This window comes from Lathyrus oleraceus, chromosome 5 (genome assembly GCF_024323335.1).
Source record: "Lathyrus oleraceus cultivar Zhongwan6 chromosome 5, CAAS_Psat_ZW6_1.0, whole genome shotgun sequence".
In the NCBI taxonomy this organism is placed as follows: Eukaryota; Viridiplantae; Streptophyta; class Magnoliopsida; order Fabales; family Fabaceae; genus Lathyrus; species Lathyrus oleraceus.
In genome coordinates this window covers 150,231,487-150,259,069 of record NC_066583.1, presented here as the reverse complement: position 1 = coordinate 150,259,069, position 27,583 = coordinate 150,231,487, and the positions used below count along the sequence as shown (strand labels likewise).

The 27,583-nt window shown below is 36.2% G+C and overlaps 1 protein-coding gene across 1 annotated transcript; it reads right to left on the bottom strand.

Moving 5' to 3' along the window:
- Positions 1 to 27,583, bottom strand: LOC127079131 (DNA topoisomerase 3-alpha). Its single transcript, XM_051019554.1, has 24 exons — positions 27,150 to 27,583; positions 26,861 to 27,039; positions 26,556 to 26,628; positions 26,273 to 26,395; positions 26,051 to 26,172; positions 25,899 to 25,971; positions 25,706 to 25,822; positions 25,159 to 25,242; positions 18,008 to 18,187; positions 17,785 to 17,913; positions 11,231 to 11,305; positions 10,341 to 10,430; positions 10,130 to 10,234; positions 8,532 to 8,566; positions 6,174 to 6,303; positions 5,608 to 5,660; positions 5,431 to 5,530; positions 4,755 to 4,793; positions 4,508 to 4,586; positions 2,969 to 3,040; positions 2,564 to 2,635; positions 1,271 to 1,462; positions 715 to 835; positions 1 to 446 (listed from the first exon to the last, which is right to left on the bottom strand). The coding sequence occupies exons 1-24, from the start codon at positions 27,438 to 27,440 to the stop codon at positions 206 to 208; spliced, it is 2,775 nt and encodes a 924-aa protein (XP_050875511.1). The 5' UTR covers positions 27,441 to 27,583; the 3' UTR covers positions 1 to 205.

Here is a 27,583-nt window from a genome sequence, read left to right as displayed (position 1 = left end):
TTGACTCTTTAAAGATTCATGGTTTTCAATAAGCAAATTCTTCAAGTTCCTTTATGCCAAGCATGAACAGTGATCAGATGAAGTATCGTACTACACTATATTTAACATAATTGATGTATCATTGCTTCTTAAAACACGTACAAAATAGAGGTTCTGGATCTCCCACCAAAATTTCCTTCTGGCTAATGAGAATCAGCAAGAGACATCAGACTCCACGATTGGGGCAGACGTTAGCAAAGTGGGATGGATCACCACAGGTAAAGCACCTTCTACCAGAAATAGGATCCCCGGTGGCTGTCACAAATGTCCCACTAGAAGAATTAGATCCACTCCGACCCCTACCACGAGGTCCACGACCACCATTTCGACCACGGGTGGATGTTGGAACATTATTTGAACGTGCAGAGCCTCTTCCTCCAGTGCCATTGTTGATGCTATCCTCCCATCTGTAATAGAGGTTATAAGATTTACATGAGCAAATAGCTATCTCAATAAGAAGCAATATGTTTTGTTCCTCTAAAGCTGTTCGAAAGATATTATCAAGCACATAATGAAACAGAGTGTGTCTCTTTAAAAATAAAATTGAAATTAAGGTCAGCTTGTGTTATTTATGGATGAAAAGAAATCAAGGTTGGAATATTATTTACTCTACTTTATATACTATAGACATCGCCAAGTGTCAATGATTTTGGCATGAATTAGGAGTTCACGTACACAAAGAAGGTGCACTCCTGTGATTGACATGTGTAGAACTTCCTGCCCCTGTTATTTGCTGTATTTGCAGTTCGCAAAACACCTGGTGCTCCACATGAGCTACATGAAACAGATGATTCTCCTACATTGTGTAAAGGTTTATTAAAAGATACAATCCCTTAAATTTCAGTATTGATATTGATAGCTGGTAAACAATGACGGAAAAATATATTTACAAGTGATTTGCAAGAAAATCTAAAATAGTACAAAATTAAGATTTCTTTCCTATTTTGGAGAATAATTCAATTCTTATTTTTTAGATCCTCGTAAAAAAAAATATACATATCAACACAAATCATAATCTCAACTAGTGTAACAATGAGATATATAAATTAGTAGACAACAATAAAAGCCTTTACCATGAAGTTTTATAACAAACCGTCTTATAATAAACTCCCTGGTTGACTCTCACTACTTGCTCATTTCCCAATGTCCACACTAAAATGTCTAAGATACATTTCTTATTTCTCTAGGCTGTCTACACTGTTATGGCATTTTTAAATTCCAGAGACCTTACCACTTTGTTGGTTCGTTTCAGGATGTTGGGCATTCCTGGAGCGTCGAGTTTGTGAAGGACAATCATTAGAAGAGTGCCCTGTTTCTTGACAGTGCAAACAAGCTGACTGCCTTGGGTTGGTATGATTGGCGTTGTTGGTTGCTGGAGTAGGATGGGCGTTGCTGGTTGCTGGAGTAGGTCCTCGAGCTCTTGCTGGAAAAAAATGATAAGGTATAATTATTGGATTCTAATACATATCCATGAAATCAATCGGAATGCCAGTAAACAGGTTTAAAATGCATTCTACTCTGTTACTGACTTGTAGCTGCGAAATTCTATAAAATCTCATTTTATGTTGTGTTAAGAATTGTGGTTTAGCTAGCTCATCCCTACAAAACCGACTTGTAGGGTTAGGATAGCCCCACTTATAAGCACATGGTTGGACCATATATTATCCAATGTGGGACTTTTAACACACACCCTCACGCCTAAAGTGGACATCTGGAGCGTGGAAATAAATGGTGGGTGGTCCAATGGATTTTAAACAAGACTTTTGATACCATGTTAAGAATTGTGGTTTAGGTTTAACTCATCCCTACAAAACCTGCTTGTAGGGTGAGGGTGGCCCCCCCTTATAAGTACATGTTCAGATCATATATTGTCCAAAATACTGAATAGCCAAAGAAGGTAAGATAAAAATTGCCAAGCATAAAAACATGCTTAAGGTCCATAACAATATCCATAAATAAATCATAATATATCCTAAAAAAGTTTTAATTTCAAGAGTTTTAAATGCTTACAAATATTGTTCAGCCTATCAATTATCAAAAGACAGAGAATCAGAGAAAGAAAATAAGGGAAAACCTAAAGAAGGCTCCTCTAGAGTGAGTTTGTTTATGCCTATAAAGTGAGCAAGTAGAACTATAACATTGATTAAATATAAAGTCAATCACAAAAACCTAAGGGCCTGGAACTCCACTATATGCTGTCACTATTTGATGTAACTAGTGAACAGAATGCAAAGGTATATATATATACTACATAACAGCCCGGTTTCATTTTATTTTTAGAAGCAGCAACTATATAACATCTCAATTGAATCTCCTTGATACTGACTTTGATAGGTGGGAAGTAAAACCCTATATTGCTGACAATTGTACGTTATGTGCAGCTGATATCAGCAGAATAAACTATTAACACAATCTAATTCAATTTAAACATAGCTTACACTGAGCCAATATTTCATATGAAACAATATGTACAATCCAATATATTTTTGTAAATGTTACTAACTATTTAGCCATCTATACAGACCTGGCATGCGAGGGCCAGTGCCACATATTTCTGTCAACTGTATAAGAATCTCGTCACAGCCACCAATGCAACCTATTAACACATGCATTTACAAAACGTAAGTGCTTCAACTTAAAAGGGTTTCAGTAACTCTCATATCAATGCGAATGAATTTATATGTTGAAGAATCAATATTTCAAAGAATCATTTTTGCATATTCTTTTCTTTCCAATTGCTCCTTTGCCAGATAATAAAAAAACTAAATAATGGGAAAATTCATTTTTCAAAGCATACAAACTTGCAATGAATGTTGCCACCAGATTGGTATTTAAAAAATGTAAAGGTCCACATATATATTTAAAAAGTTGGGAATGTAATCTCACAAATTAAAAATATCAAGAAAATCTAAAAAGGACATGCACCTACCCAAATGGTTGACATTGTAGCTTGGTGGTATTTCCAGCTGCCGAAACTTGAATTGAATTAAGAAAACAGGACCTGTAATATTTTCTACAATTAGAGATTAAAATAATATCTAACACAAGACATGGAACAAACATCACTAAAATATATATCAGACCAGTTGACCTATACTATTGAGAGAGATATGAGAGGCGTATACCGAAAACAATGTGTTTCAACTACACCATGAGCTAAATATTTATATGATGAATGTAATATATAGAAGTTACAATTTCCCTAGTTACTATATTTACATAGTACGCTGAACTTGGACATTTATTTACATAATAATACAAGTTTCTGACACTCCTCAAGCTGAGCCATAGGTCATATGTGCCAATCATATTATAAATATAGCCTATTCAAGAAGCTCTAAAACATTTGTAAAAGCATCCAGCAATTGATCATTTGAATTGACAAAACTACCGATGATGTGATAAGTATTCGGGCACATGGGAAACCCTCCCTTAAAAGCTAGTTATCAAGGAGGGAGAACCAAGCCACTTAAATATTCCATTTAGCATCTCATACTACTAGATGTCACAGATATGCACCCTATAATATTGAAGTCCCTATCATAGCACCGCCCCTGAAAGCTAACCTCCCAACAGCTGCGCTCTACTACACTTCACTCAGCCTTTCCGGTTAGCCCCTTTATATGTAGCCCTTCCTGAGATATACTAATAACCAGTTTTGGCGCCATTCGATATGTATTCAACACTTGGGGAACCCTCTCTTAAAAGTTAGCTATCATGGGGATAGGACCAAGCCACATTAATATATGTAGAAGATAAAGGAAACTAGATCAGAGAAATATCTCAACTGCTTTAATTACTATTATACACTTCCAATTTGCTTTAATTTGGTTAATTCTTCGTAGGAATTTCCATTGTTTTCCCCCTTAATCTCGACGCTATTGTCCCCTCAAGTTATTTTTTCATGAGAGGATCCTCCTTGACAAACACTAGATGTGACTCCCTCCATACTTAATTTGGCCAACTTGATATTTTGAACTTCACATTATGTCTCAAACCTCTTAATCCATCTATCAAGATCACAAATTATCATTAATCAAATCTTCCACATATTATTTCATGGTCAATACTCAATAATACTATCAGACAGTTACTTCTCATGCTGCTTAGTGCACACATTCCAAGTACTGGTTTATAGACTAATGGTTCAGCCTTGTGGATCCCACTACCAATCCTAAAGAACTAATCTAAGATATCAGAGCTATTTTTCCAATATTTTAGAATTAAAAGAAAAGAAAAAAAAAATCAACAGTTCACATTAAGTATGTGTTGGGTGAGCATTTTCTAGTTTTACAACATAAAACTTTGCCTCCTTAAGTGCTCACAAGTTTTTTAATTTAAAATGGGGGTAAAGAGAGAGAGAGAGAGAGAGAGAGAGCCAAAACCATGCATTAGCATGCAAAACACTGATGTATTTTTCAATAAGAAGCTAATCAAGTATCTTAATGCTATCTATTAAATCACAAACCAGGAGTGCAATTGTTGCAAGTATTGGTGGTCACAACCGCTTCTGATATTGATCCAGGGAGCCAGACAACATTTCTACACTGTTTATGAGAAAGGCAAATTTATTTTAGTGCCAGTAGGTTATAATCAATAGAAGTGACAGTGAGGGACAACACTTCCAAGATGTATTGGCAATTCCAAGTGTAAAGCTTTTTTATATTAATAAATTAACAAGAGTCTGAAACAAAAAAGGGTCAAAAAACAAAAACCTGAGGATAACCCAAGCATCCAACCATAAATTTGCCATCCTGGTAGATGATAATATAATATTAAACTTGAATAAGATAAAAGATTTAAAACTACAATATCAATATAATTAAGCATGCTCTCTTGCACAATGTACATAATATATAAACACCGCAAAATTCACTTGTAATTCAAGGATAAATTACTTCATACTTCAATCTTATATCAACTAGATATATCGTGTTCCCCCTATGTTTCAAGGATAAATTATTTCATACTTCAATCTTATATCAACTAGATATATCGTGCTCCCCCTATGTTTCATGTTGCAAACCATAAAATCCAACAACCTAACTTCCACAACTACATTCCTTCTTGTTGACAGTCCAATTGATTAACAGCCACATTAAAAGAATCCACAAAAATGGCCTAACTTTTTTTGAAACGGCCAATGCTAATATTGTTAGTACTCCCCCCATCCCAAGTTATAAGATCCATCGACACTTTTTAGGCTAATTAAAAAAAGTTGTTAATAAAATTATTGTGTATGATTATTATTAAATTGACGTAACCTCCCAGACAAACCTTAAACCCTCTTTAAACGCTCACCCAGCCATTAAACAAACATTAGAACCCCCTCCCAGACCTCATGAAATACCATTATTTCCACCTAGGAACCACAGCTACCTAAGAACATACTCGATTTTTCTTTAGCACCATATCTGATTCTTGGCAAAGTCCACACCGCCGAACAACTTCCTCGGTTGTATTTTGATGCTCACTGCCAACTCTATTTGATCTGCAAGAGTGGACGAAGATCCATTAACATTTTATATATCGAAGAATCCATGAGGCCAAAGGTGAAGGGATGACTACCTTTCGAAAAATATTGCCATGGCTTCTAAAAGTTTCACTTTATTTAATCTTGCCTGCATACATTTACAAGTGATCATTTATTGAAGTACACATTGTCCATAATCAGGGGGGAAAAATCATATTGGCCAGATCGCATGGAAAACCTACTTAAATTAATTTTGTATCAATACCTCCGAAAATAATTTTAAGGAGTATTTGACATTTTTATAATTCATAAAGGTTTGGTACAATACTTATATTGTGAAGACATTCTTCATTGGTGACATATGGCAATTAGATTTATATTGTTTCTTGTAAAGAGGAATGAGATTTATATGCCAAATTTCAAGAAGAAACATAACATAAGAATAGAATATGCAAAAGTATAAAGGAGATTAAGATATATAAAAGAGAAGAAAAATATCTTGAAGCAGGAAAAAAGTTACAAGATATAATAGAACTTCCTACTACCTTCACATGTCATTAACATGACATATTTTTAAATAAGGGTTATAAATTTGACGGCAGAACCAAACCTTGATTGCTAAAACTAATAATTACATAGAAAGAACGAAATAGTAGCATACATCTAAGAAACAAGCTTTCATCTGCTGCAAGCTAGTATCCAGGACTTCACCTTTGCTTTTATTCCCTTCACCGACCAATTTCATGTCACGTTCCATAACTGCTCTCAGATATGGTTTCCATAGTTTATACCTGAAACCTCACGGATAGAATAATAAAAATGCAAAACAAAATTTGTGTTAGGTTCACTCTTTAATGCAAAACGCATATCTTAATCAAGTGACTAGGTATATAGATAGGGTACGCGTGTGGAAAAGTGAATATTTAGGTGTAGCCATAGACGAAAGTAGAAAATGTGAAACCACCTATTTTTCATCTGAGTTTGTGAAAAGTTTTGTATTTTTCATCTCTTCTGACCCTTTCCTACTTTTCTCATTTTACTCTAATCTCCTATTTCTCATCTCCAACAAAATCGAACCATTTTGGGTGAAACTCGAACTGTGTTGCAAACCTAGAATTTTGTTTTTACAAACTTTGATTATTTAGTCGTTAGATTATGTGCATTTATACATATTCACTTCACAAGTTGTTGATCGTGTGTTAATATTTGCATGGTTATAGCATATCAAAGATCATGCCAGGAAGAATAGTAACCATAGACCAAGTCTATTATTGATATACTCTTTAATCTCATTAGGCAATTCATAATGGTTCTAGACAAGGTCAACAAGATATTGCAGGATTTGTCTCACTATATGTTCCCACGAGAACGAGGAGCCTCTATTGAGCACCATAAATACTATAGTTTAAGGTTGACGGATCAAATATCCATTCGTGAAATGTGTCAAGTTTAGCAAACATTTCCTTTATAAATTTGAATCATTTTTGTATCTTACAATATGTTTCTTAATGTAACCTCCACTAAATAATCGTAGTGTATTTTATTTTTACCAGTCTTGAATTTCCTAATCAAATCCCAGTTTTGATTCTCAAGTTAGAGCAAAAAAGCGCTTTCTTTAAAAAGAGCATAACGAAAGGATTCTATCTTGTCCCGCATTTTAAAATATAAAGAAAAAATTCCCGAAATCCCCAGTAAATACCTTATTAATAGTCTAATTCTAACTTGCAACTTTTCTTGATCTCCTTCTATATCCAGCTATTGCCCACCCTCAATCTAATTTACTCTTTGAATTTGGGTTGTAGGGTGAGGAACCTTCTTTATAAATTCTTTTCACACCTAATCTCTTCTTAATGTGGGACTTCAGTTTTCCAAATACATGTTCTCTCTCTCCAGTAATATTGGTTTGGGTGCGTAGATAATTACAAAACCGACTTGTAGGGTGGAGGTCATTCTTCTTTATTAACTCGTTTCACACCTTATCTCTTCTTAATGTGGGACTTCAGCTTTCCAAATACACCTCCTCGCTCCAGCAATATTGGTCTGGGTGCGTAGATAATATGATGAGTGGTTTGGCGGATAAACTCTAATACCATCTTAGATTTTTGGATAGGACCTAATTCATCCTTACAAAACCGACTTGTAAGGTGAGGGTGTCCTTTTTTATCAAAAAAAATCGTAGCCATGTATCTTTTACACGAGGTGCTAGAGTTTTTCCAACCTTATCACAAGAAAGCCTTATGAGATTGGGGAAATCCTCACTCCTTGAGCTGACTTTAAGAAATGGGTTAGGTTTAAAAATTCTAAGATAGTATCGAAGTTCCCAATCTAGGATACTCTGATTTTGCAATCCTCATCCCTTGCTACCTTGATTGCAGCCAACAATGGGTTGCCTTCATTTCAACCAATCATAGCCTATCCTAGATGACATGGGTGATGAGAACCCACATCAACTAGTGAGGTCGTAAAAGATCCTTCGTCCATTTCTTCACAATGTATTGTAGTCTAGCAGAATCTGACATATTATATTTTCATTGGAGAACAATACTAGCTGCAGGTAGGGTACTATATATAAGTTTTGTCATTTTAGAGAAATGGCTCATTCATCTTGAGTATAATACGAAAAGTTTATCCAAAATGGATCCTTGTCTTAATTTATATACATGATTGAAACAACGTGAGTGAAGAAATGAAGAAATTTTGAGAAATAATTGTTTTCATTTTAGGAATAATAAACAACCCAAACGATTACTTGTTGGTGAACCATTTACCACTTTTTGAAAACCATTAACCAATGCCAATCACTATGAGGACGAGCGAAATCGTGAACATCTCTATAGTTGAATGGTTAATTGTTCATTTGTTCCTAAACTAAAAATACACCTATCAAAAACTCTTCGATCTAATATTTCCAAAATTCAATTCCACCTAAATTCCAGTTTTTATCATGAAAAGTTTACAAAATCAAGACATCCCATTGAGTGAGACAAGCGACATCTTTAAAATAAAGGGAATTACTTACCCCATGTCATCGTATCCCATAACAAGTGCCTCGCCCTACAGTAATATCAAATCCATGATCAGTAAAAAGAATACAAGTTAAGAAAAATATTGTACTTCATTATTTTGCATGGACTGCTAACTAACTAACTTCTTATAGCAGCACAATTACATCTTTGAGAATAAAATACACTAAAGCTACACAATTAAGAAAAAAGATTCTTCCAGCATTAACATGAAGAAAAACTTTGCACGAGTAAAACGTATATAATCATAACATATCTTCAAACAAATAACCATGCTCATGTCATTCTATTTTACATATCTACAGAAAATAAAATGACAAGGATTTATAACATACAAAATAACCAATGCCCGTGTACCATGTTTTAGGGGAATTATTTTTATGCAGATCTCTGGTCTGTGTTAGGCGTACTCTTTGCTTATGTAATGTAATTGTATATTAGATTTTGTCAAAATTAATGCAGAACGCATATCAATTCTTGTTTACACATATCATAGTTATTTCTCCTATAGAAGTCACAGTCATTTCATGTTCCAAGAAATGAAGTTGTCAACCTAAACTATATGGTTGACAACTTAATGTAAGCTTTCAATTACTGTTGGAAATTCCGCCTTCATTGTGATCCGTCCCTAGTCGCCTAATTGTGGCATTTGTCTTGCCTTCATTGCAACTTCCAACACCTTCATTGTGTTGGGTTTGAAGGGTTGATTTAGTATCACATTGCTTAAAGATATGTCATGTGTAGTATTAATAAAGTTTGATCAACCCTCGCCTTACAAGTCAATTTTGTAGGGTTGAATTAGGCCTAATCCAAAATTCTAAGATGGTATCTCACTGTCTCAGCCTATCCTATATCTGATGGTATCTCACTGTCTCAGCCTATCCTATATCTGCTCTTGGAAATCACGCAACGTTCACGTTTCGGGCTAGTTGAGGCCTGAGCGTGAGAGGGTGTGTTGAGAATTCCGCATTCAATGTGATCCGCCCCTAGTCGCTCAATTGTGGCATTTGCCTTGTTGTATTCAATGCAACCCCCAACACCTACATTGTATTGGGTTTAAAGAAGTGGATTTAGTCTCGCATTGTTTAGAAAGATATGGCATGTGTAGTGTTTATAAAGCTTGGGCAACCCTCACCTTACAAGCTGGTTTTGTAGGGTTGAGTTAGGCCCAATCTATATAGCACCGACACCTCTGTAAAAAGGTGTCTGTGTCCATGCCGGTAGCAGACTCCTGTACCGACACTTGTTATTACGTTTAATTTATTCATTTTTAAAAATTATTACTGGTGTCACCGTGTTAGTGTCAGGATCATATTCGGGGTGTTTGTGCTTCATAGGGCCCAATCCATAAATCTAGAGTTAATATCACAAATTTGTAGAATAATGCTCCAACAGTGAACATAATATCACTTTTATTAGAGAGAATTAATCACATAATGGTTCATTAATTACTTTCTATATCATCTACTAACCTTACACGGTAACTTCTCATAACAGTAGTAAAACAAGTCAACAATCCACGAAAAATGACATGGAGATTGGAGATCACTGACAGAAAAAAAAAATCCTTTCAAAATCAACAATATGAGCTTACCAAATTAGTTGGTGTGAAACGCATGCTAGCATCCTTAGTTGCATAAAATCGTTCAAGCAGCTTCTTGATGTGATCATGCATTGTAGCATCCGTACCAATGCCCTCCTATACAATTGTCAATATTTAATGAAACATATTTTGACTTATGGGCCGGAAATGATGATACTGCTAATTATATGATTAAGTCTGTAAGATTCAATATCATTCTTGCCTTGTCCATACAACTCAGCAAATCCGCTTCACTAAGAAGAGGAGGTGGTCTGGTTACTCCTGGATCAAGGGTCAATGTTGTTGGAATGAACTGTAATATCAACAGCTCTGTCATTAATACTTATTTTTGGACTGAGATGCAATTTCATACAGTGCATCCAAAACCCATGGATTATATCAAAAAATATATAGAAAAGGGATCTAAAAATTTTTGTTGAGAAATTGGACTTAGTGATGCATATGTTCCCAACTATATCCTAAATAACTCCATTTCTAAGAATATGCAAGGAAAAAAGGTAATTTGTCTGTAGTGGATGTGGATGGAATTCAATGTGAACAAATTTTGCCGGATTAGAATGCCGTTATGCAAATTGATAATAGTCCTTTATCTGGTAACCATCATTTAAATAAATAAGAAAATGTGGTTTGATTTTAAAAACCAAAGAGATCCTTTAGTTAAATTGATGAAAAGAAGGTAAAAGTATAAATAAATAAAAAAGTAAAATATACATAAGCTTTCTTAAACTTAATTGGCACTTTAACATGGATACTTAGGCTAACTACTTGCAACATGTATGTATGGATCATTTTATCTTCATTTACTCGTGAAGATAAAATTTGTCAAACATCTAAATCTTCAGCATCGAATAGGCACTAAATGCTACAGTGAAGCTCACATAAGATTATCAGTAAGTATGATAATTTTTGTAAACCAAGGATGCTGGGATTTGTTTGGTGTAGAATTCAATCAAGAATCTGACATTAAGGATAGTGAACAGCTTGCGATAGAATAACAATAACTAGATATCATATGAAAAAGAAAAATAACAAAATAATCAACAAAAATCAAGGGGTGATGCATATAATCTGATGTAATAATTAAAGACAAACCTGTTGGTCAATAGTATATGTTGGAATCACTGATCCACCCCAAGATTCAAAGCGATAGACATCCAAGTAGTTTTTCTGTTCAAATTAAAACAAGGCAATACCAAATAATCAGAACATTTGTAGCTTTCCCACACATTTATTGATATTTGGTTAAAAAAGGCAGCAAGAAAATGCATATATATTTATTCACACTTCTATGCAAAATTTAGTTATTCCCAAAAGAAACTCAATGATATATCATAATTATATAGTTTCAGTATTTGTAAAATGGCAAAAGTGATGGTTTGATAGTAGCTACGATAAAAAAATTATGGGCTTCAATAGTACAGAACAATGGAGGCAGCAAGAATAAGTGGTCCTTTTTACTATAGAAAACAAACTTTTGAATGATTGAAATAGTAGTTATTAGGGTATATTAGAATTAATATACTCTTGATGAGTTAGTTAGTTAAGTGTTTGTTAGACGGTAACAAACTCTATGCTGAGCTGTCAAATATAATAAACTTAGTGTATCAGTATTTTTATAAATACTGATTGATGTAACTATATTAACTCAATTCAGTTACATTGAATATAACTAATTCAATCATTTCTCTCAATTATGCCTCTTTTATCTTTTCCTAATATGGTACCATGAGCTTGTGATCTACCATAGCCATGGCTTCCACTGAAACCTCTCAATCCTCCCAAATCGCAAGGTGGAACTTCTTCGAAAACTGTTGAAGCTTCTTCGTTGAAGAATGCTTTCAAAACTTTCGCGCAACAAATCAGCATCAAAGTTGATAACACGAACTTCCTCTCATGGAAGCAGCAAGTTGAAGGTATCAGGAGAATTCACAAGTTGCATCGCCATCTCTTGAATCCTTCGATTCCTCCTCGCTTTCTCTCAACTGCGGATCGCGCATCCGATACTGAAAATCCTGTGTATCTCTTATGGCATCAAGAGGATTCACTCCATTTTACGTGGCTTCTAACTATGCTCTCAGATTCAGTTCTCCCTCGAGTGGTGAAATGGGTTCATGCGCACGAAGTTTGGTCCGTCATACATCAATTTCAAAGGACTCAGATCTATGCGAAGTCACGACAGTTGCGCTATGAGCTTCGTAGCATGGAGAAAGGAAATGCATCATCGCTCAGTACTTAGGTTGAATTCAACAGATTGTTGATATTCTTGAATCAATTGGCGATCCTGTTTCGCAGAGACCAATTGGAAGCGATTGAGGAAGGTTTACCTCCAGAGTATCAAGCCTTAGCCTCGATCATTCAATATCGTGATCAACCGTGTGACTTGATTGTTGTTGAAACAATGTTGCTCTCACATGAAGCACGCTTGGATAGAGCACCTCGCACGCCAGTTCATGATGTTCTTTCTGTTAACGTCACCCAAGGTGCTGATACTCCTGCTTCTCACTCTACTGTATCCACAGCTCAAGGTGCACAGTCACATGTATCAGATCAAGAGATCATACCACACTTTGATGGTTCACGAAATACTCGTGGTGGCAGAGCCTTTAACTCTAGAGGAGGAAGTAGATCTGGTGGCAGAACACGTGTTCAATGACAAATTTGCTCTAAAATGGGGCATGATGCAAGAGTGCGCTACTTTCGTCTTGCTCCTCAAACTGCACCTACAAATCAGTGGAAGAATCCAACTATTCAACCTTTACCTCAATCACACTTCACGTATCCTTGGCAAAATGCTAGTTCAAATCAATCTTTCAGCAATCAGTGGATTGCTCCTCCTTCTGTCTCACAGTGGCGCACTCCCCCACCTGGTTTTTCTCCTAGACCCTCACACCACCTTACTCATCAGTTTCATCCATACAGCCTCAGGCCTATGTTGCAGGAACTGAATCTCTCAATGGTCAATCTAATATGTCTCAATGGTATCCGGATTTTGGAGCAACACATCATGTGACTCACTCTTCTGATAATTTTCTGGACAGTATCTCTACCTCTGGCTCTGACCAAGTCATGCTTGTTAATGGTCAAGGTTTGCCCATTACTTCAATTGGATCTACTTCTTTTCAATCCTCACACAAGCCACACATTACACTCACACTGAACAACTTGTTGCTAGTGCCAAAAATCACTAAAAATCTTATTTCAGTAAACCAATTTGCAAGGGACAATCAAGTCTACTTTGAATTTCACCCTGATATTTGCCTTGTAAAATCTCAGGCTACATCTGATATTCTTCTACAAGGAGCACTTGGAAAGGATGGGGTTTATTCCTTTGGATCTCTACAGGCTACTTCTTCTCCTTCTATTAAGAACTCTGCACCTGATGTTCACACACTCACTAGTAATTCATCATCATTAGCTGTTTTGGATTCTTGTGCAAATAAAAGTGTCACTCCTTTAGGGTCATCTTTGTATGCTCAATGACACAACAGATTAGGGCATCCTCATCATGAGGTACTTAAAAATGTTTTATCAAGATGTAACATTCCTATTCGCACTCAATCAAAGTTTGATTTATGCACTGCTTGTTGCCTTGGCAAAGTGCATAGATTGCCATCTGTTCATTCAACTACAGTTTATAATGCTCCTTTTGATTTGGTATTTGCTGGCGTTTGGGGTCCTGCACCCATGGTGTCCACAACTAGATACAAATATCTCCTAACATGTGTGGATGCATTCACTAGATACACATGGACATTCCTTCTTAAACTGAAGTCTGAATTTTGTTCAGTATTTACTAACTTCATTGCCTATGTTAAAACTCCATTTAACAGTCAAATTAAGATTGTTCAGACTGATGGAGGAGGTGAGTTTCAACCTCTCTCTTCTGTTCTCACTAAGCTAGGCATTGTTCACAAGTTCACTTGCCCACACACTCACCATCAAAATGGTTCAGTGGAGAGGAAGCATAGACATGTGGTTGAGACTGGCCTCACACTTTTAGCTCAAGCTTCTCTGCCCTTGAAGTTTTGGGATCATGCATTCCAAGCTGCAACTTACCTCATTAACAGAATGCCTACTATAGTGCTAGGCATGGATTCACCATATCTAACTTTGTACCAACTTGAACAAGATTACAAGTTTCTAAAAGTGTTGGGATGTGTGTGTTATCCTCATCTCAGACCTTATAACTCTCATAAATTTGCCTATCATTCCAAAGAATGTCTATTCTTGGGATACTCCACTCATCATAAAGGGTATAAGTGCTTGGCTGCAAATGGTAAGGTTTATATCTCCAAGGATGTGATCTTCAATGAGATCAGATTTCCCTATCACTCCATGTTTTCATCATCTTCAATGACATTTAACCCTTCAACTCAAGTGTATGTTCCTGTTCCCTTGACATTCTCTTCTTTCAACACCTCATCCACTACCGTCTCACCTTCTACACCTACCTACACTCAGCACAATACTCCTAGCCTTCACTCAAGTTCTACTCAACCTCAACCTCAACATTCAAACTCCATGTCTAGCTCTGAAACTGTCCCTGACAGTTCTGGTTCTGGACCTGACCACCCTATGAATTTCTCATCCTCCATGAATCCCACATCTGCCAATCATACCTATAACACTTCTTCTTCATCAGCTTCTACTCAATTACCTTCCCCACCAAGCTCATCTATTCATACTCAACAAACTCCATCACCCAAAATTCATCCTCATAACACCCACTCCATGATTACTAGGGCTAAGGATGGAATAGTCCAACCAAGACTTTGTTCTACTCTTCTACTCACACAGTTGGAATCTACTTCCTACAAAACTGCACTCAAAAATCCTAAATGGCTTGAAGCCATGAAAGCCAGTCATAGTCAGGATCATACTAACCCTAGCCATCTCTGAAAAGTGGCATATCACTCAACTAGATGTGAATAATGCATTCTTAAATGGCTCATTGGCAGAAGAAGTATATACGCAGCAGCCACCAGGATTTATTGCCACTGATACTTCATTGGTTTGTAAACTTAACAAGGCCATTTATGGCCTGAAGCAGGCTCCTAGGGCCTGGTTTGAAAGATTGGCCTCTACTCTTCACAAGTTTGGGTTTCACACAAGCAAATGTGATCCATCACTTTTCACTCTCACCAAGCCCGCTTACACCATCTTCATGCTTGTGTATGTTGATGACATAATTGTCACAGGCAATTCTTCAAGTCACATTCAGCAACTGGTTTCTCAACTACATGAACAATTTTCCCTCAGGCAGCTAGGCCAACTTGACTACTTCTTAGGTATTGAGGTGCCTCGTCTTTCTAATGGAGGTCTATTTCTCTCTCAAACCAAGTACATTAGATACCTCTTGGCTAAAACCAACATGAGTGATGTCAAAAGTCTGCCCACTCCTATGGTCACTAATCTCAAACTAACTAGGCTAGGCTCTAATTATCTTCAGGATCCAACCTATTATAGGTCAGTAGTTGGGGCATTAGAGTATGCCACCATTACTAGACCAGAAATTAGCTACGCAGTCAACAAAGCTTGCCAATTCGTATCTCAAACTTTGCAGAGCCATTGGGTTGCAGTGAAAAGAATTCTGAGATATCTCAGAGGTACCTTGCAACATGGTCTGCAACTTCTTCCAGCAAGTCCCTCTAGTCCTATACCTATCACTGCCTTTTCTAATACTGACTGGGGGTCTGACCCAGATGATAGAAAGTCCACATCAGGATCTTGTCTCTATCTTGGTCCGGTGTCCTGAAGGTCTAAGAAACAAACCATTGTTGCTAGATCAAGTACAGAAGCTGAATACAGAAGTCCGGCCAGCACAGCAGCAAAGGTACTCTGAGTTCAGTCTCTTCTTGCAGAGCTCAGAATTTACACTCTTCCACCAGTCCTCTATTGTGACAATTTTAGTACATTTGCTCTCTCTAATCCTGTGCTTCATGCTAAAACTAAGCACATGAAACTCGATATCTTTTTGCTAAGGGAAAAGGTCATTAATAAGACCTTCTTTGTCAAGCACATTCCAGCTCATCTACAAAATGCAGATCGTCTAACAAAACCCTTGTCAGAAGTTGTGGATAAAACTACTCTGCATTATACATTAAAAGGAGTACCTTCCTAGGAAGAATCCTCACTTTAAAGGGAAGATATTAGAGTATATATTAGAATTAATATACTCTTGATGAGTTACTTAGTTAAGTGTTTGTTAGACTATAACAACCTCTATGTTGAGTTGTCAAATAGAACAAACTTAGTGTATCAGTATTTCTATAAATACTGATTGATGTAACTATATTAACTCAACTCAGTTACATTGAATTTAACTGATTCAATCATTTCTCTCAATTATGCCTCTTTTATCTTTTCCTAATAGTAGTATGGCAAAAAATGAATAGCCAAACCGAATTTCAAAGAGATGAGCTGAAAAAATTAAACTCATAATGGTTAGTTCATTGTAGCTATAAGGAATAAAGAATCTTCTCAATTTTGCTTTGACAATCTGCACAATGTCGTTGATTGGATTGCAATTCATTCTCTTGCATTTTTAGGAGAAAAGAATTTTTTATTATTATTAGTTTGACATTTGCATTTAGGCAACCAAAGTTTGACCCCAAAAAGGAAAGGGTGTGAAGATAGAGATAGTTTTTAATAGAGGGCAATGAAATTCAATCATAAGATAATCATATTTTATATTTATAAAACACAGCAATAGGTTCTTCCATAGAGAAAGATGAGAAACAGAAAGAAAAATAAAATAATGCTTTCAATGTTTACTGTATTATTATTAGAAAAGGAAAAAAGAAAAAAAAAAGAACCTACAGAAAAATTTCTTTTTAAAGGGTTTTCCCTTGATTACAAATTTGAAATTTTCTGAATGTCTACTTTCAACTATTTCACTATATCTTAAAAAACAATTTCGCTGTATCTAGTTGAGTTTCCTCAACTAACCAACTACCCTAACTTTTTTCTACCCTTCTACTCTTATATAAATGCAACATATTTATTGGGACTTCATATATTTGAGGAAGAAAAAATACTTCATCTCATCAAGAAATCCACATAGGAGCAACTGAATGCTATCTATTCTCTAATAATGGCAGCAGAAAATTGGGGAACAATGCAAGTATTTGCTTTTTTTTAAAACTACTCCTTCCGGGGTTTTTTATAAGTCGCTTTGAGAAAAAAAATTGTACCACAATATAAGTCGTTTTATAATACCAGTAAATTATTAATGTCATTTTTTCTATTATACCTTTAAATATTTATTATCTTTCCTTTCAATTATGTAAATTTGTCTTCTCAATACCATTAATGAAGGACAATTTTGTAAAATCCTTCATAATTTTTCTTTTTCATACAACAATTATTACATGTTTTAACACGTATGAAAAGTCAAAAACGACCTATAATAAAAAATTGAGAGTAATAAATTATGGTTTATCTTATGTCATCCTAATCTCATATATAAGCTCCAAAATTTTAGTCTACAATAACTAAAAAATTGTTTGGTTTCAAAGCACATAAAAAAGTTATTACACCGCAAAAATTCTTGTCTAAAGCATGTTTATGAAATCAATAAATCAACCCAGTGAAATCACATAAATTCTAGAAGTGGAATATATACATACATGACTGAGAAATCTCACCTCTAAAATTACCCTCCCACATGCAGAAAACAGTTCCCCAGCAATATCAATCTCCACTGTGGTTTCAGCTCCTACAGCCGGCTTTGAGACACATGCCAGATAGTGGCGAACAACCAACTCATATATATTCTGTTGTCATTTAAGAAATAACATGAATATGAATGTCCAGTAAAATGAAGGATTTAAGAGTAAAAAAAATGGTATGCATAAGCAATTGTCTGACACGATGGTTTTGGCTCCATCCTGATTCTCCAGCAGAAAATTTAGTCGGATGAATGGGGGGATGGGCCTTGTCGTCGTGACCACCACCTCTAGGATTTCTCCAAAGTCCAGTCTCAGGGTTTAACAACCGTTGAGCGTATATTCCCCATTCAGGATGTGCTTGTTGTTCTTGCACAATTGCCTACAATTAGATAAAAATACAAAGAGGCACAAAAGGTCAGACACTTCAGAAAAAATAAATAGATTAATAAGTATTAAAAGGTTGTTATTTTAGATTACTTTCAAGAATATTCTGCCATGTGCCAGCTTATGATAGGACCTGTTACAACTGCTCAAGCAGTTAGTTATAGGGGTTTACCTTAACCCCTTTGATGGGTGTAGGATAACAAAGGATATAAATGTCCTAGTAAACAGTTTTACATATAACAGATAATATAACTCTATTTATCAGTGAGATGAAATCACATCTCATTTTGTTATAGTATTATAGAGCTTAGGTTACAATCATGGTGAGTTCATGGAGAATTCAGAGAAATTAGTTGAAAAGAATTGTCTAGTGTGGCGTCAACAAGCTGAACCGGTTGTGAACGCTCACAATCTTATGGTTTCTTGTATTTTGCTGAACTTTCAGATCAGTACATTATTGATATGTTACGAACTCCATTGTGGAAAATCATGTGTATCTTACATGGCTTCAACAAGATCAGTGGTTGCTTTCGTGGCTTCGATCAACAATGCAATTATGGCTCGAATTCTTGGATGCGGGCGTGCTTCACAACTTTGGGAGCATATTCATGATCATTTTCAGAAACACACGAGTGTGCATGTTCGTCAACGTCGACCTGAGATGCGGGCAATGATGCTTGATGATCATATTGTTGAGGATTATCTTCTTCATATCAAACTTCTTGCCACGTAATTGAGAGCAAGTTTGGAGACATCCAATTAGAAGAATTTGAGGCACTCCTTATTGCACATGGGATGTGTATGTCAGAGTACAACAAGCAAATTCAACTTTGACTCTCCTTCAATCAATATTCTTTTGATTCGTCCTCCTTGCCTCAAAATCAAAACTCATCTTCTCAAGCTAACCTCAATATTGATCATACCTCAATTGAGAATGGATGTGGATCTTAGAATCCTAATTTTGGTGGTGGATCACGAGGTTGTGGTGGTCGTGAACGTGGCAGGGGACGATTTGTCAATATTCAGTGTCAAGTTTGTTTTTGCTTTAGTCACATAGCTTCTATGTGTTATCATCGTTTCAATGATTAGTAACAGGCTCCAATTTCTAATGATTTCTAGGGATATTCACAAGGTTTCTTGGGTCTTCCTTCTCAAGAAGGAGCTTCACCTTATGGTTTTGCCAACCCTTGGATTTGTCCTCCAATTCAACCTTATACCAGACTTAGTTCAATCCTTAACCTAAGGCAATGTTAACCAATACTATTCCCACAACCAATGTTGCTTGGTTCCCTGATTCTGATTCTGAGCCTCTTTTCATGACACCAACATCAACTAAAACATCCAACATTAGGTTCCCTTTGAAGGTCCTGGCCAAATCTTCATAAGAAATGGACAAGGTTTGAAAATTTCCATCAGGTCTTTCTCATTTTAAATCTCCTATTAAACCTAATTCCTTTGTATTACAAAACCTTAGTCGTGTTCCTTCTACAATTTCTATGTGTTATCATCGTTTCAATGATTAGTAACAGGCTCCAATTTCTTATGATTTCTAGGGATATTCACAAGGTTTCTTGGGTCTTCCTTCTCAAGAAGGATCTCCACCTTATGGTTTTGCCAACCCTTGGATTTGTCCTCCAATTCAACCTTATACTAGACCTAGTTCAATCCTTAACCTAAGGCAATGTTAATCAATACTATTCCTACAACCAATGTTGCTTGGTTCCCTGATTCTGAGCCTCTTTTCATGACACCAACATCAACCAAAACATCCAACATTAGGTTCCCTTTGAAGGTCCTGGCCAACTCTTCATAAGAAATGGACAAGGTTTGAAAATTTCCATCTGGTCTTTCTCATTTTAAATCTCTTATTCAACCTAATTCCTTTGTATTACAAAACCTTAGTCGTGTTCCTTCTACAATCAAAAACTTAATAAATGTAAGTAAGTTCGCAAAAGACAATAGTGTTTTCTGAGTTTCATCCTAATTATCGTGTTGTCAAATCTCAGGCCACCAATGAAGTTCTACTCCATGGCAGTGTGGGTCCTGATGGTATCTATGAGTTTCCTCACCTTAATTTCCAATCCAATGCATCATGTTTGGTCAGTAGTTTTACCCCTACTATAGGCACTAGTAATGAATCCCCAAATGTAACAAAATCCCCTTTTACTAGTGCTCAATACAATTTGCATCTGCGATTAGGGCATCTCAATCCCCGTACCTTGAAAGTTGTTTTTGACCTAGGTAATATGCCATTTCTTAATAAAAACTCTTCCACATTTTGTTCGGCTTGTTGTATGGGTAAAGCTCACATATTACACTATTCCCGTTCACTCATACAACACATGACACCTTTAGAATTGATAAATAGTGATTTATGGGGTCCTCCTCCTTTTGTTTCCGCTAATCAACTCAAATATTATATAACATTTATTGATGCCTTCACTAGATTCACATGGTTTTATCACCTTAAAATAAGTTTGTTACTTCATTACTCTACCTCTCATAAAGGGTACAAATGCCTATCTCCCATTGAAAGATTTTATATCTCAAAAGATGTGTTGCCTAAGGAGTCCATGTTCCTTTACAAAGATCTATTTGTTCATGTCTCTCCAACCTATATCCATTCCTACTCGTCTCTCCCTTAGTCTTATTTCTCTTGTGCCCACTCCCACTCCATCTCCTTCATTCAATACTCATGTATCTCCATCTATCAGGTCCTAAAAGCCTTACAAACGATTAACCATGCCAACACTCACCCTATGCAAACCAAAATTAAATTTGGAATTCCCTTAGCCAAGCTTCATCCCTCAATTTTCATTGCCAACACCGAACCCCATACCTATAAACAAGTCCTAAAAGACCCTAAGTGGTTGGCAGCCATGAATGAAGAGTTTAATGCTCTTTAGAAGAATGAAACTTGGTCCCTTGTGTCTCTCCTTCCAAATAGGAAGGCCATTGGGTGGAGTAGGTGTTCCGTGTCAAGGAGAAAGCATATGGCACAGTGAACAAATACAAGACTAGGTTGGTAGCCAAGGACTTTCACCAACTTCATAGGTTTGATTTTAATGAGACTTTTTCCCCAATCGTCAAACTTGTGACTATTAGGCTCATTTTAACCCTACCTCTGACTCATAAGTGGAGCATTCAACAGCTAGACATCCACAATGCCTTTTTTAATGGCCTTTTTGATGATGAAGAAGTGTACATGGAACAACCTCCTAGGTTCTCCAAAGGTAATTCGAGTCAGTTTGTAAACTGAATAAAGCCTTGTATTGATCAAAACAGGCTCCACGCCAATGGTTTGAAATGCTCAAAAGTACTTTAGTTAACTTCAATTTAATGGTTAGCAAGTGTGATTCATCCCTTTTCACTTATAGCTCTAGTGGTTGCATTGTATATGTCCTAGTATATGTAGATGACACAATCATCACTAGCAACTCTCTTCCTTTCATCTCTTCCATCACAACTAAATTTCACACAGTGTTTGCACTTAAACAACTTGGCGCATTGGACTACTTTTTGGAATTTAAGTCAAATCTCAGTCCGATTTGGTACTTTCTCAAGGCAAGTACATATGTGACCTTTTAACAAAAACAAACATGCCAGTCATCAAACTTTGTGGCCACCCTATGGTATCTACCACCAGGCTCACCAAGATAGGTTCACCTACTTTCTTAGATCGTGCTCTTTATAGGTCAGTGGTTAGTGCTATTCAATATGTCACAATCACTAGACCTAGGCTTAGTTGTGCAGTCGATGAAGTGGGTTAATTCAAGACTCATCCACTAGGTATTCGATGAAGTGGGTTAACTCAAGACTCATTCACTAGGTATTCATTGGCTTGCAATTAAGATAGTCCTAAGAACTTAGTTGGCACTCAGGATCTTGGTCACTACTTAATATTGCCCCTTTGAATCTCTCATTTTCCCTTCATGCCATCTTTGATGCAAGGTACGTTACCGACCCATATGATCATTGCTCTACCTCCTGTGTAGCCGTCTTTATGGATCGTAATCTCCTCTATTGGTGATCAAAGAAGCAAATTGTGGTTGTTCATTCAAGTGCAGAAAGTAACGAAGTCTTTCCCTAGTAGTTGCAGAGGTCCTTTGGCTCACAACCATTCAAGTGCAGAAAGTATCAAAGTCTTTCCCTAGTAGTTGCAGAGGTCCTTTGACTCACAACACTGCTCACTGGGCTCAGGGTTCCCTTTCAACCACCCATTATCTCCTGGGATAACCAAAGCACAGTTGCTATGGCACACAATCCTATATTTTGCAAGCTAGAACCAATCATATAGAAATTGATTTATTTTTTTTCAAAAAAAGGTTATGAATAAGCAGTCGGATGTGCTTCACATTCCAGGAGTTGATCAAAAGCCAAACATATTCACCGAGCCCTTTACTTCCACAAGACTTTTGGAATTCAGGGACAAGATCAATATGGTAGCTATAGCGTTGGATTTACATCCACATCTAGGGGTGTTCATGGGTGTGGGTCGACCCACGAACCCGCTGACCCAAATCAACCCGAACCCATTCATTTACGGGTATACGCCACCCAACCGATAACAACCCGTGTAGTTTTGAATCGAGTATCAGGTTTGAGTTTTGTAACCCGAGGACTCGTTGACCCAATCAATTGATGTGCCTTTAGTAATTCCTTATTATTTTAAATAAAAATATAAAATTAATATCTCACTAATAACCATAATTTTTCCAAAAAAAAAATTATTTTCCACCATTAATACTACTAGACCAGTGAGTTTATGTAATTCTAAAATTAAATGTAGTTTCTTATTTTCTTTTGTATCATTTCCAACTTATGTATTTTATAGAAATAACGTGTCTTGTTGAATTTTATACTATTATAAAATGTTATGTCGAGTTGATGAATTTTATACTATTATAAAATGTTATGTCGAGTTGATGAATTTTATTAGATATTATATGTGTTTCATTGAATTTGAGTGTTATAAATGAGTATGATTCTATTGAGTTGTATTATATTTTTTTTAAAACCGACCAAAGAAATCATAAAAATATATTATTTATTTCAAACACAACCCGCGAACCCAACCCAACTCAACCCATTAATAAACGGGTCGATTCGGGTCGTTTTGACAATGAAATTACGGATTGGACGACAGACCCAACCCATTGAATTTTGAACGGGTTGGGTAACTGGTTAGGACAAACTCAGTCCAACCCAACTCGCGTACACCCACATCAGAGAAGTCAATAGTGGTCTGGAGCACCGCTATCGCGACGTTAAGGGGCGGAACGGAGGGTGTCCACGATGGGAAGGCGTGTAGCGGCAAGGAATAAGATCAAGGCCGCTTCTAGGGGTTTTTCAGGTTGAGAAGCGGGCGGGTCGCGGCCTGATGCGGTTTAGGCCAATTTCTCTTTTTCACTTAAAAAGTCAAAATTACCCTTAAAAATTAGAACATTTTAAGGGTAATTTGAGGTTTTTGCTTTCAGTTTTAGTGGTAAAGTTGTTTAGCCTAGCCGTCCTTCTTCCTCTTCCATCTAATGCGCTGTTTCAAGCATGTTTCTTTTACAGGTATTCATCCTTCTTCAACCTTCATCATCCTTCTCCTATCATCTTTCTTTTTCTTCTTTCTTTAAGACATTTCTTTTTCCTTCTCTATTTTTTATTTATTTTTTTCCTCATTTCTTTTCCTTGTTTCTTTCCCTATGTTTTTTTATTTCATTCTTCTTTTTATACTCTTTCTTGCCTCAATTATTTGTCAATCTTAATCCTATTTTTTATTATGTTTTTTTTACTCTTTCCCCTCTGTTTTTTTTTTTTTGTCTCTTTTGAGTGTTTTTTATTAAGGTTCGGGTTTTGATTTATGAATGTTGTATGGATTCAGTTATTTGTTTAATTTTACAGTAAATGTATGTTTATGCTTATAACATTATTCATGTAAATTTGTCCAAAATATTATTAAAGATTGATTATCCCGCTATACCCTATCTTATATTTGGGGTCGGCCGCTCCGCTCCGTTATCCGGGACTGACTACTCTGATCCATACCGATCTTGTGGGGGTATTAGAATAGAACTACTTACTACTAGCTGTTATTTTTCTGTTATTCTTTCTAGCTTCCATTCTTTAATGTTCTGCCATGTGGTAATTTGTGATAAGAGCAGTTACAACTGCTCAAACCGTAGGTTACAAGGGTATAGGTTAACCCCCTTTGATTGGTGTAAGATAATGACGGATATAGATATCCTTGTAATTGGTTGTACATATAACATAATGTAATTCTATTTTTCAATGAGATGAAATCACATCTCATTCTGTTAATAAGAGTGAACCAATGAAATTGTTAATACAAACTACAGTACAAGCCAAATAACGCATGTGAAATGTCGTATTTTAGTAGTGGCTTCAAAAGACAGATTATCCTAACTTATTTAAAATCACACATTCTATGAGTGTATGTTACAAAGTATTAAAAAAATCATGACAAGGAGAACTCATGTGAAATATTTTCTAATGATATATTATTTAATTCAATCTTATCCAACCCATTCTTTATGTATATACAAGTAGTCATATACTCATACTGTATTCTGATGAATTCCAAGCAACATGTAAAGAGATAAACACTATATATTTCATTGTTTCCACCTTAATCATGACATAGAGAACTCCTCTTCAAAGTCATTGTTAAAATTATTGTAAATAGGGTAATTGTCGTAATTAGGCATTTGTTTATTAATTAATTATATAAAATACTCTAAATGGTGTAATTGAGACATGCAGATTCACTCAAATTCCTTTTCAATTTCATTATTTCAACAACCGTAATTTGTTTAACCCATTTTATTTTATTTGTAGCATATAACACAGAGAAACAGTTCCAAAAATTCATGTCACACAGCATGTTCTACAAATCTATCTAGAATGGCTAACTAGCAACTGTAATAACTATTTGTGCTTGGAAAAGAAGTTACCCACGTGCAAATCAGTCCTTGAAGAAAAATTATCAGTTTCAGTACGAGGATAACTGATGAAACCACCTTGATAAAGCTCTTCTGCCACCTATAAAGAATTAAATAAGGAAAAAGAAAGAGATGCATATAAAAACATGTTGTGTAGTTTAATGTGTTTGTTTGTCACTAATTGTAAGCATGTTAGTTGTGTAGTTTGTTGTGTTTATTCACCACATTGTGGCAAATAGAGATAAAGGTAAACAGAAAACAATTGTCCAATGAATAAACACAATGGCATAAAAGCAATTAGAAAATTTGGTGAACAAAATGCACCTCTTGCATGGTACATATGCATGCAAACATAGTCACGGATTCATTTAGTCATAAGTTTTTTTGGAATTTTTCTTTGGCATCGTCTACAAATGCATTACTTAATTTTATATGTTCAAAATTGTGAAGTTAGTCTACTTTGAACAACATAAATCATCCAGAATGAGTTGTAGACTTAAATGCGCATTACTTATAAGTACAACACGAACAATGAAATAAATGGATTCTCAACATTTACTAACCTTCATTGTGTGCTCAGAACTCATCCGAAAGTATCGTGAAGCTCGTTTCTCAAGCTCAATAGTACTCAGAGGATGGGGAGGATACTTAAGCTTCTCTTGTTGTCTAACATTTGTCACCTAAATGGTAATAATATGTATCATTAGTAAGTTGAGTTCAGTAAATGTCAAGCCACAAAATTTAGGGAAGAGTTACCGTTGCAGTTGGTTCTTCGATGCACATCTCATATATTATGACAGCACATGTATAATCAAACAAATGCCCGCGTCTGCCAAGTGAATCCAGATTATAAGTAGTTAGTAAAACTCAACAAGAACTATGAATGTACCAAAAGCTTTGCATACTACCCCCAACTGAAATTAGCAGTGCCTTCATCTGATCTATGAGAGCAATTGATTGACCAAAACTCTTCTGGTTCATGTGCTTGTATCTCCCAATATCTTTCCACAACAAATCCAAGCGTAGGAAACTATAGTAAAAATGAAGGTAAAATGGAAACTCATAATAAGCCTGTACCAGTTTAAGCACAAAAACTACACGATGTTACCATATTGTCAACATCAGCCCACCTGGCAAGGGCCATAACTCAAGACAGTATTTCTGCCATCTGTAACAGTATCTATGTTAAAAGCATCTTTCATTAACATGGTCTGAAATCTGGTGAATGAAGCGCCTATACGAAGATCAATTTCCTAAAACAACAACAAAATTAACCACCCTCATAAAGTGACAATATCAATTACCATATTTTGGTTATTAGTATAAGTAAAGTGATAGAATAGAAGCATATAATATCAGATTCTTGTTTTGATTGGAACACAAAATCACATAGTCAGAAAAAATGCAACTCACCTGCCTAGCATCCACAGCATCAGCAAACCACTTATTTGGCTCGACAAGATTTTGAACGGACTGATAGATTTCGCTGCATCAAAGCAGCAACAATCAAACATTATGAAACATCAAAGATACCGGACACAAAACTGAATCATAGACATTGACCCGTAGACAATTATAATAATTTAAGAAAATAGAAGTTATTAAACTAATGTGTTGCACATGTTGGACAATAGATATGCCTTCAATATGAAATGTATGCTGCAAGCACTTCAATAAAAATAAAAAATCAACTAGAACCATCGTGAGCGGCATCAAACCTGGCGATCAATGCAGAAAATCGAGCCCTCTTGATAGTGAGATGAGGATTTACTGCAGTACATACGTCTACAACTTCAAACGCAATATTCTCACCTTCCCTATCGCAATCGAGCCACAAAACAAGCCACTGACACCGCCTAGCTTCTTCCTCTAGTGTCCTCTTGATATCCTTTTTGTCCTAGGGTTAACAACACAAAACAAAAAATTGCACAGAGAATCAGCGATGCTGAAGAGAGAGAGAGAGTAACATTGTGATAATGAAAAAGAACGAGTGAGAAAAGAATTGACCTCGGGAACCGATTTATGGACAGGAGCCTGGAAGAGATCGGCGGGATCGCAAGAGTGCCATTTGCGGTAACGCGCATCGAATTCGAGCTCCATGAGATGGCCAATGACGGAGGTGAAGAGCATTTTACAGGGTTGGTCGCGAATGGTGTAGTCGAACTCGAAGATCTTGTTGTAACGAGAACGACCGTCTCTCCCTCGAATCCCTGGGTTCCTTGAAAGTATTTGGGCGACCGCTTTCGCTACCGACGGCTTCTCCGCCACGTTAAGGACGGTGACGCTGCGGCCAGCCATTGGTTACTGAATCCCGCCGCCGATTCTGTGGGGTATTGATTTTCCCGCCGAAATGTGTGAGTATATCTGTCAGTCTCGGCGTTCGGCAGAGGAGTGAATACCCCAATTTTTTTTTGAAAATTTCAATCAACGGGAGTCTCTGG